At 38.7% G+C, this 11,611-nt stretch overlaps 1 protein-coding gene across 3 annotated transcripts; it reads right to left on the minus strand.

Annotated features, from left to right (window-relative positions):
* Positions 1–1,388: 1,388 nt before the first annotated feature.
* Positions 1,389–5,515, minus strand: znf362a (zinc finger protein 362a). Of its 3 annotated transcripts, XM_030776941.1 has the most exons (9): positions 5,424–5,515; positions 4,548–4,794; positions 4,072–4,197; positions 3,592–3,922; positions 3,158–3,382; positions 2,980–3,058; positions 2,426–2,584; positions 2,041–2,091; positions 1,389–1,962 (listed from the first exon to the last, which is right to left on the minus strand). In XM_030776941.1, the coding sequence occupies exons 1-9, from the start codon at positions 5,484–5,486 to the stop codon at positions 1,807–1,809; spliced, it is 1,437 nt and encodes a 478-aa protein (XP_030632801.1). In that variant the 5' UTR covers positions 5,487–5,515; the 3' UTR covers positions 1,389–1,806. The 3 variants fall into 3 exon arrangements, with proteins under 3 accessions (XP_030632801.1, XP_030632802.1, XP_030632803.1); XM_030776942.1 differs by having other exon boundaries at positions 1,872–2,091; XM_030776943.1 differs by lacking the exon at positions 4,072–4,197 and having other exon boundaries at positions 1,872–2,091.
* Positions 5,516–11,611: the final 6,096 nt, after the last annotated feature.

Genomic DNA, 11,611 nt, shown 5'->3' on the forward strand with positions numbered 1-11,611 from the left:
TGTCTTGCCCTGGATTAACCACACTGACTGATATCACTGTTGCTCAAAATGCATAATTTTAAACACAATAAACAAAACACAATAACAACAATCACTTCATTGTACTGACAGACCTATCTTTTGGCTCAGTGAAAGTTAATAAAGCACTTTGGATTTTAAAACCCTGAATAAGGTCATTTCCACAATGTAATCCACAAAGAAATCGACGACCATATATTTAAAGTTTTATTTATTTTTTTTTGGTCTTGTACACAAACTCAATTCTCTCTTCACGTCCTGACTGTGCATGTTTCAGCCAAGACAAGCTTTTTCAGGAACCACATTGCAAGACAAAGAAAATAGTATTGGTAATTAACTAGACCTATATAGTCAAAGGATATAGAAAAAATTGTTAACAGTATTTTATTTTTTTATTTACAGTATATTCATGCTATAAAATAAAAAAGGGGTTTAACATTACAGTACAGAGGAAAACACAGACATGGTAACCTCTAATATAAAATATGATGATAAACATAGTATACTGATAAAATAGTTAAGGCGTAAATGTGTATAAAAAAATAACTAAATGTTACTTATTAATATTCAGGTGTGATTTTGTAAAATGAATAATAATGAAGAGGTAATGTATACAAAAACATATCTATACAGTTTAAATGGGATATTCCGACCAGGAATTCACAGGATTTGTTTGTTTTTTTTTTCAATGTAAAATAACAGGGAATAAAATATCCTTGCAATACAAATGCACAATTTCAACTAAAGGAAGCAAAGATCAAAGAGGCAGCAAGTAATTAGCATAGCTGCTCCGATATGCTGGTCAGTTCCTATAGCTTCTCCTGTCCTCTCCCTATTTTCTCTGTTGCTGTTAAGACCAGAAGATCCCATAGGCCAGAAACAATTCAGTCTGAAGGAAATCCCAAGCAGTCAAACATAAAGTCTATGAAATATTTCAGACAGGTGATGTTAGAAGAAAACTACAAACATGCCATATGCTGAGACGCCTCTTAGTGGGTAATATCATCTTTTGTAGTTTTACCATCATATTTAATGTTTCTTGACTTGTCAATACATTGCACATGTTTTTTTTTTCTTACCTTCATAGTAAGGTATGTTATTTCAATTAGTCTTAACAATAAGCAAGTTAAATATCTTTTTATGTCACTTTTGTGTTTTACACTCTCTATTTATGACACTATTAAAGTACTGTTTAAAGGTTAATACATTTGTATAACACATTGATGAAGCTTAATCTTTCTTCTCTCTTGTATATTAATTTAAAATGTTGCCCAATAATTTAGCCACTGAACTTGGAGAAAATATAAAATTTTGATTATATGTGAGGAAACACACACACACACACACACACACACACACATACACACACAGAACAAAACAAAACAAGACAAAAAAAAAACAAACATAAGAATGCACAGGCTCTGATTACTGAGCTGACAATATGACTATTCATCACTTGATAATGAGACCCTCTCTCTCTTAAGGGACAAAAATGCTCAAGTGATAATGGACTAAGATGTTCTTGGTCCCGGACTGTTTGTCAACAAGATTCCATGATGACTGGAAATAAACAAGTGTCCTAAAATTGTGGATAGAACAGTCTTATAATGCTGCATAATACCTATGGTGAGGACTTCTAGCTGCCTGAAGCAATGCCTTTTGTGTCACAACAGACTAAAAACTAATTAGCCAACAGGATTTTGGCTTGAAAGTGCTGCAAACCCATCTTTGGATGATCCTATAGCTCCCTCTTCTGCTTACAAAAAGAAGTCGAAGGTGGGATAGGCTTCAAAAAATGTTTTTTAAAGATTTCTCTTCTTCTTTTTTGATGACAGCATAATACACGTCTGGCATCTTCTGGAACCATTGAAGGGATGTTGGACGTTGGCCGCGGCAGCAGTTAGGGGGAGGCCAGCACTGGCTTGCTGGGTGCGAGAGGTCCTGCTAAAGGAGAACTCATATGAGTGAGATGCGTATAGGGATGCCGGGAGACTCGGTCCTCTGAGGTGAGTGCTGACTCACCAGGTGCTCCACCACGGTGTGTTTCGACATGTGCTTCATCAAATACGTCTCCTGAGGAAAGGGAGAACCAATGTTAGGCACAGTGCAAACAGAGTGGTTGGGGAAAATGACAGCATACTAGTTATGCCATTCACAGAGGTATCCTCTGGAGGTACTATCTTAACAAATCAATACGCTCAGGTCAGTTTATGTTTAATTTTAGTTTATTTTTTCCGTTTTGGTTTTTTTTTGTTTTTTTTTAACAATTATTCACTCACTGAATGTTTAATGGTATTGTTCTTTATTTGTATTGGAAAGACCTGAGACCCCAGAATTACGGGAAAAATTTCTCAAAATGATTAAAAATTTAGTCTAGATCTAAATCCATTGCCATAGTGATACTTACTGAAGTGTATGCCCTGCCGCACATGCTACAGCAGTACGCCTTAGCGTTTTTAATGGCATGTGCAGACAAATGGATCTGCAGAGAGGCTGAGTCAGAATAGGAGCGGTAACAGTTGGGACACTTGTAGGGTTTGTCTTTGTTGTGCTGTCTCTGGTGGGACTGTTGGGTGGAAATCAAAGTGGTGTGACTACATACATATTTGAAAGAGGAAAGTAAGGAAGCAGATTCTATGATTAAATACTCTTATATTTAATTAATAAATAGCTGCATGAGATTCAAAGACATATGCTTCAAAATAGCCCACTGCAAGTGAAAAAAAATAAACAGGTCATTACAACTATGTTTTTTGCAATTGCATTTCTATAAAGATTGTTTTGGTTGCCTGCTCTGAGTTCACATGAACAATGAGCTGCAACTGAAAGATTCATTGGGATTATGTATGTCTGGAGAACACAATGACAACTACTAGAGTCACTAGTCACTACAGCTACCACTGCAGCGGCTAACAACAAAAGGAAGAAGAACAGAAAGTTCAAGTTGATTCTAGGTCTTACCTGTAGATTTGATAGCTGTGTGAAGGCTTTTTCACAACCTGGATGGGCACATTTATAGGGCCGGTCACCTGTGTGAATTCTGCGTAGGAGAGAAAACAAGCCAAATAATACACGGTGGAGAAAAGTGGAGAGTGAATAATACACATGGCTTTAAATGTGAGGAGGCCACTGATGTTACCTGGTGTGTTGCTGTAAGTGGGAGAGCTGGCGAAAAGATTTTTCACAATAAGAGCAGTGATAAGGTTTAACTCCCAGATGGATACGTAAGTGCTGGGCTAGGTAAGAGCCGTTGGCAAAAGATTTTGTGCAATGGGGACATTTGTGTGGCTTGGCCTCTGTGTGAGACTTGGAGTGAATCTGCATGTCTGACTTGGAGAAGAAAGTCAGTGGGCACACTTTACATCTGGAGAACAGAGACACACATACATATACATCATAGGTTATAACTAATGAGGAAATGTATTTGATACATAATAAATGTCTCACAACTTACATTTCCCTCTCTCCATCCCACATGTAACATTGTCTTTGTTGGGCGTTCTAATGTGAGTTGGCACTGTGCACATATGTAAATATGTACAAACAGAGTTGGATCAGTGGTACAGCTCCTACCTATAAGTTTTGCCCTCTTTGGCGGTGATAGTTGCGGAAGACTGATCAGCTCCTGAGGCAAGGATTGGATAGGGCAACACTAACAGAGGGCCAGAGGTGTTCTCTGCCTTGATCTTTTTACGCCCTCGGTCAATCTTGGGTGGAGGTCCAAGCAGTCCAGCCAAGCCCCCACTGGTTTTAATTGGCTCCAAACCTGGACTGTTAGCTAGTCCTGAGATAAGGTTTGGGGCGGGTGCCCCACCTAGACGACTCTGGCTGCTGGAGGTGGGTGTGGTTGGGGTGGCGGCCTCCGAGGTGTTGTGATGTCCAGTCCGGGATGAAAGTGCCAGACCTAAGAGACATGCAGCCCGCATTATGAGAAATTAAATTACTTGGGCATCCTTGCCTGATTTCTTTAAACATAAAATTATGAAATGTTAATTACTTCTCAATCCATTCTCGGATAATTCTGTTGTGAGGTGCCAAGAATAGTGCTATTACCTGACAGATGATTTGCTCTAGAGGGTTGTTCTATGATTTGACGCAAATGCCAGTCTTCCCACAATCCTCTAGCTTTTAAAGCTGCCTTATCATCCAGATTCAAGTTTACATCACCAAGAATACGGCCTGGTAGAGATGTGCAAAAAATTCACATGTATCACAAACACGTGCGGCAAACTCATATAACAAACAGGAGAGGTCTATGTAAGAAATGTAGACACTAAAAATGAAGGTGGGCATGGAAATCTCTCATTTTCACTCAAGCGGAGTGGAAGTAACGTACTGAAGTATTGTACAAAGTAGAATACTTCAGTGCAACTCAGCGTGGATATCTATCACAAAATGTACATCACAATGAAACACTAGCAGCTGCATGACATGGGAGAGTAATTAAGCCACCATTTCGTATGGTGCACGTGTGTGAATTTCTTGCACATCACTGAGGGTATTATGAGTGCTCTGGATACTCATCATACCTGCTACACTGCTGGAGGCTGGGCGCGCATGCAGGGCAATGTCTGGCTGAGATGGGCTGTGACCGTGTAACCCCGGCATCTGCTGCAGCTTAGGAACCACCATTCCATGCTGTCCACCCTCTGTGGGTGTGGGAGGGACCAGCAAAGGCTGCTGGGAAGGAACTGTGGTGGGTGGTAGGTGTGGAGGCCGGATTTTCTCAGCCATCAGTTGCTCCTTGATTTTGTTGATCAACACAAGGTTATCCAGCTATATGTGAGAACAACATACAATGACCAAAGAACACTGAAATGATACAAATTTGGAAATGCTCGTTTCTAAAGATCTGTTTCTTCTATTGGATTTTATGTGAAGTTAGATGGCTTCTGCCCTTCATGGCCATCATTAGAATGGACGTGTGGATTTAACTATGACTATAGCTGCTAACTTACTAAACTGACCATCTGATTTAGGAAACATGGAACACAGAAACAGTTTATAGTGCCAACATTGTTTTGACAAACACAAATTTGTGTAAGATAGGAGTAACACTGACATAAAAGATGTACAGTCAGTTCCTGCAGGCAGAGAGACACCCATGACCTTTTTGAGAGTCTATATTTGTGAATGTATCGGTAATCATCTTGGGAAGAACAACACAAGACAGTTAAGGTAATCTACGAATACTGTCTGCATGTATCCGCCTATAATCTAAATACACTTGACTGCATTTGGTGGTCATCAGAACTTGTCAGCCATTGTAACTGTAAGTAGTTTTGAGTGCTGTTGTTACAGTCTGATTAATGAGAACCTGTTGTGAATACCCTCACACGCTCCTCACAGGCATTTCATTGTCACTTCAGTTAGTTTGCAGAGGTCAGTACATGAACCATCCCTACCTGACCGGGCATGGTGGGGGGCGGAGGCCAGAAGTAAGGGTTATTAAAGCGAGGCTCTGCCATACTGCAAAAGACAGGAAATTAACGTTAGAACACAAAGCACACAGACACTTTGACCACAAACTGCACCAGTCACCCTTTCTGTAGGACATTAGTAGCACTTCTTCAAGAACTCACTATCAGAATTCAAACACTTAGTGTGTACCATAGCAACCATAACAATGCTGTTCCAGTAATGAACAAAAAATACAGTGTTGAAAATGCCAAAGACTTTTATTATCCCATAATAAACAGTTTAAGAATGACATTGTGTCTCTGATAAAAATCACTGAATATCTCATTGGTATTTTAGTTGGGCCTAAGAGGCCTTAGAGAGGATTATTGCCTCTCCCTAAATCTATTGGGATGTTAGATTTCTATTAAGAGTCAGCCTGCCTGGTCTGAAGCCCTTAAAGTATCTGATTCAAACTTCATTTGCCATATTAGCTGAGTTGCAGTTCAGTCAATATTATAAAACTGCATGAACATTGAAAGAGTGTTTTCACTCACCATCCAACTAAAATAACCTGCTCGATTCATTTACTGTCTGTCTTTGTGTCTGTCTGTGGATCTTTGGATAATTCACCACCCTCTGACAACATTTTGCAGAGAAGTGGAGCTCAGTGCACCAAAAAGAAACTGGTGAGTCACATCATCACACTTAGGTGGAAATACCCAAGAGGCCTTTTTTTCAGCCTCTCATTAACAGCCATTTGAACCACAGAACTACACAAAAAATAGTAATCAAGAAAAGCGCTCATTTGCTTTGTAATTCACAGTGTATTCCTGATATGTGTCATTTGAAGATTATGCAAGTGGGAACAGAGAGACTGAAATGACTGGACTCCTCAGCAGAACAACTGGAGGTTTACTCTCTCTCTCTCTCTCTCTCTTCTGCTTTCATAATAGTATTTATTTTCCCATAAATTAAAAAGCAGTAAGAACTTAAGTCCCCTGGGTTATTAACTGTAAGAAGAATATTTTCAGTACTCTTGGTTGATTTGACTCAGCAACGGTACTGTCCTTACTGTTTTACACGCCATATCTTACAAACTATTGTGCATCTTTATGGTCATTAACGGCACATTCTGAAGCACATTTAACTGCACTAATTTTGGTAGCCAGTGACTTTTTTGTGGTAAGTGCCTGCATACACAGAACTGGGTAGATACGTCAAACAGTAAAATATCACAAGCATTACAATTTTTGTTGCCTTTCTTCAGCAAAAGCATTGCTTAAAAAGTATTAGTTGGGTTGAGAAGGAATGAGTTGAAGTTAATCTGCATAGTGCTGATAAAAAATGACATCATGACTGTGCAAAAACAAAAATAAACAGAACAAGGAGTAGATAAGGTTCAGCTGTGTAGCAGACTCCTTAGGTCAGACACAATGGCGTCTTCAGGCCCCTAGACCCCAACAGATCAGTTACTGTACTCTAAGATTAGAATTTCTGGTTATATAATAATCCCCCAAGAAATGGGATTACTTTTGAAGAAAAAAAAAAACAGAACAAATAACTAATCATTTCAGACCATGAATCTAGATTATAAATAGATATTAATCAGGTAGGCCTAAATGTTTTCAAACCAAATCATTGTAGAAATGAACATTCCCCTGTTAGTATCAGTTTAACCTCATTTTGTGGAAAGAAATGTTTGCTTTTGGGAATGCACATTTTACATGGTATTTACACTCAATGGCCAGTTTATTAGGTATACGATCCATTCACAAAATTGGATCGCTCCTTCAGATGAGTTGAGTGGCTGTGGTTTGCTCTATAAAGCTGGCAGACAGGCATTAAGAAATCCAGTTACTGTTTCACTGAACATTAGAATAGGCAAATCAAATGAATTAAGCATGGGATTATTGTGTGTATGAGAAACACAGCTTTACGCATCTCAGAGACAGTCAGCAGCAATACTGTTAGTGGAAACAACTCATTGATATGAAAAGGCAAAGGAAAATGACAAGAATAGCATAAGCTAGCAGGTTGACCACAAACAGATAAGTAATGGCATGCACAGCTCGACAGCAGTCCTCGTCACTGATGGGCTATTAGCATCAAACAAGAACACAAACTTCCACTCCTGACAATGAAAAACAAACAAAAAAACCCCCCAAGGGAAGCAGCTTTAGTTTGCGCATCATCATTGACACTGGTGTGGAAAGTCACTGGCCCAACAAATTCTGGGTCTTGCTGTAATTTTCTGATGGCAGAATCAGAATCTGGTTGTTACCGGTGTTATTCGTCGTACAGGTTGTTATTGGTGGTGTAACGATATGGGAAAAGTTTTCTTGGCTCACATTAGGCCCATTGCTACCAACTGAGCAATGGTTGAATACTGCAGCATATTTTAACCGAGTTGCAGATCAGCTGCATAATTGCATGACGCCAGTTTATGCTTTGCTGCATGGACACTATGTCACAGATCACAAACTGTATCAGGATCGCTGCAGGAACATAACAGCAGTTTAATTTTTGCTGGCCTGTACAGTCTCCTGAACTCAGCAAAACAGAATATCTTGCCCAATTTCTCCTAATTTATGCAATTATAGATAACATGGATATTGAGGGCAGTCAATGTTACCCCTTTCAGGTCACTTTAATGCCAAATGAACTGTAGTAATATTGTTACACATAGTTTAGTATGAAGCGTAACCATGTGGCTTTATAAGTTTTGTGTTTATTTTCCCTTTTCAAAAATTAGAAAGATAATCACTAAGATTTACATTGTTACTATGAAAAGAACTAAATAATATCTCACTTCCTCTTTTGTGCACCTACAAATATAATGAAATTCAGTTGTGGTCAATGTGAAATGTTAAACCAAGACACCCTCTGTAGGGGGCCTTTCAGGCTGACTTCTAGTTGTTGAGCTTTTTAATACAGCAAATGTTGTAAACAGGCATTGAAATTGTACAAAGATGTGTGTAGCATGTGTAAAAGAAATTGGTACCATCTTAGCTTCAGAAATTCAGAGTATGCTTAATTCTTTCTCAAAACAAAAAAGTTTTGAGAAAATCCAGTACATAATCATGCTGTAAGTCTTCAAATGTATAAAAGATAGGCTAAGTTAAGAAATGAGTGCCTCAAGGAGGTGAAATCAAAACCCGTAACCGTCATTAAGGAAATATTTTTGAGGGGTCTCAGTTCATGTGCCTGAACGTATCATCTTTATTATTTTTGGCTCATGTAAATGAAAAGCACCATGAAGCCCTCTTGTCAAACAGACTTCAGCACAGCCAGCTTTGCCAAAACACACACAGCCCAATGTCAAATGAAAAAAAGAAAGTCATTATGAACAAGAGCAAAACGCCTAACTTTTGGGGAAGAATTGTCGGGTACAAGTCATTGATTTTAAAGACAATGACTGCTGAGTACTGGAAAGGGCACTAGAATTGAACTTGAACTAAGCCCGCTTGTAGTGTGCATACATTTAAGTTTCAGTCAATCTTGAAACAAAAATAAATGTCAGACTATATACTTTTCCTGGTCATGTTATCGACCTCATGCACAAACTCTACTTTCTATTCATTTACCTTGCTCATTTTCCCATCGGACATTAGATATGTAGCCAACACATTTAAGCGTATCACAACTTCAGCAATTTCCCAAAATCTGTTTTAAAAGCCCAGAGCACTATCATAGGAACGAGGACTGTCAATACTCATTCTACATTGAGCTTTGATAAATCAACATCAGGTGTCCTTTGGCCTTGCAGTCGACAGCTAATGATAACGTTATCCTTTTTTCTAACTTATATGACAAAGATCGTTTCAAACTGCACGATACGGGGTCAGGTTCATTATTCCGAGGCAATTTCCATGGATTTAATTGTCCCTGAATTCATTTATTCACGAACCTCTGCGTTGCTTGGAATTGTGTTACTAGAAGAATAAGTCTTGAGATACACAATAATAAGAGTTCGATAGATGCATTTCAATCCTGTTTTTATGGGTCTGATTTTCGTCCCTGCTCATCAGAAGGTATTGTATGGACAGTCTTCATACAACCCTCAACTGCTCCTGAACACCAATACATGCCGAGACAAAAGACATTCAACATGCCGCAGCAGGACAAGCCCCAAGCTTCAACTCAAAACCATAAAATCACATCGGTTTACTTGATTTGAAAATACTCGCAATATATGGCGTTTCTAGGCTACAAAGACTTCGATGATTCGGATTCTAACACTACCAAGATATGTCTAACGTAATACGAGATGTACGCAGAAGTAAGCTTCCATTTGGGTGCAGTAAAATAAAATATACGATATTCGTACCATAAATGATAATGTCGCTTTTATTCTAATAGTTTAAAACATGCATAAAGGTATTGTTTGCACAGACTGAAAATTCGTTCAGAGAAAATGAGGCAAAACTGAGATAAAAGTTACTTAACTTTTTCTTTCATTTTATCAGGAACCTTGACATTTTTCCTAATTACGAACGTAGCTTTTTCAAAAGAGTGATCGTTTAAAATTGACCAAATGCTTGTATTTCGGGGCTCGAGAAACTCCGTTTTCCCGTTGCCTTGCTCTGCAGCCTCTCCCACATTCTCAGACAGTTTTATTAAAAAATTCAGACAAAAGGAAAACAAAAATGGCAGCCTGTCTTATTTTTATAAGGACGGGACGCCATATTCTGCAGATCCCAAATTTACGAACAAAATGTGCCTCCAAAACTAGATCAGTCGAACTGCATTTCATTATGTCATCCGTTTATTTGCATTAACAGCACGAATGATTGTTTACTTAGATTTGCAGGTTTGAATAGCCCGGCTCGAAGGAGGAAAAAAAAAAAACCTAGACACTTCCTATAACAATCATGCTGTGCAAAATACCAATTGACTAGGCATGATGGGCTTCTGCGCGATCAAACCTCTAAACAAACCACACAGCGACTTGGATGCATACGTATTTCTAGTTTATAATTTTAGATATACATATAAATACGCTGTCTTATTTCAAACATGCGCTTGCCATAGTATTTTTTTTTTTTTTGGAACTTTTTGGTGACTCTAGTGACTGCGATAACTCCCGTGAAATTAAAATGTATTCTCGCGAACATTTAAAACACGCAGAGAACAAAGGATAAAAAGTATAATATACCTACCCGTCCTCTTGATTGCAGATTTCATCAAATTTATAAAAGGTTAAGATGTTCTTTCAGCTTGCCTTCTGTCGGAGTTCAGACCTTCCGGGTCGCCTACTGTTCACTTCTGGGTGCTGCAGGCAGAGTAATATCCAGTACATAACGTTGGCAATATCCATACAAAGAATAACGTACATATAATTGCCTGGGAAAATTAAATTGTGTGAAATATACGCTCTGTGCAGACCAAATTATTGCTTACTTTGATTAACGAGCAGATGACCGTAACCATCTACATGGAAACAACTGAATTGACAGGGTTGTATAAAAATACATTTTGGAAGGAAATATCTATGTCATGCTTTGCATTATGTATATTTTCTCATGAAACCAACAGATATACAGCGAGGCATCCCCCCGCCCTTCAATAAATATTATATGGCGCGATGATCGCATTTGTGCGGGTGCCCTGTCTGTTCTTTTAGTGAAATCATATAGCCACATAGAGTAAAGGGAAAGGTGATGAAAATGAGATTGGTTTTGGCATTATATATTTAGGTTTCCTTAAAGGGATGTTGGTTTCATGTTGTTCTTTGATTTTGAGTTCAATTAGGTCATAGTGGCTTTTCTGTGCCATATTTGGCTATATCAGCCCATGTTAGTTTGATTTAGCCTCAGTTGCAGATTTCAGCAGAAGATGGCAGCAAAGACCATAACTACTCAGAGGGCTGTGCCCACTATCTAAGTGATAAATGTTAGGAGGAAAGCCCATTAAAATCATGTCTTTTACTATTTTGTCAACCATTTAAATAACCCTACAATTATACGTTAATCAACCAAGTAATCAACCTTCTAGTTAAGGGATGCACACATAGAGCAAGACATGCACACACACACACATGTGCGCACACACACACACATGTGCGCACACACACACACACACACACACACACACACACACACACACACACACACACACATTTCTCTCCAAAGGAAGCAGTTAAACTGGTTTTTTGTGTGATCTTAGGCAACAGAGGCACACCCTCCACACAGAC

Source organism: Chanos chanos, chromosome 6 (assembly GCF_902362185.1).
Source record: "Chanos chanos chromosome 6, fChaCha1.1, whole genome shotgun sequence".
NCBI lineage: Eukaryota > Metazoa > Chordata > Actinopteri > Gonorynchiformes > Chanidae > Chanos > Chanos chanos.

Bases quoted from the DNA above. Each gene is read 5' to 3' on its own strand.
- znf362a (XM_030776941.1), bottom strand. From the start codon at position 5,486: ATGGCAGAGCCTCGCTTTAATAACCCTTACTTCTGGCCTCCGCCCCCC. The intron at 4,198-4,547 runs GTATGATGAGTA...CATCTCTACCAG, and splicing joins AGCCTCCAGCAGTGTAGCAG to GCCGTATTCTTGGTGATGTA. The intron at 2,585-2,979 runs GTAAGACCTAGA...TCCACCCAACAG, and splicing joins CACAGCTATCAAATCTACAG to TCCCACCAGAGACAGCACAA.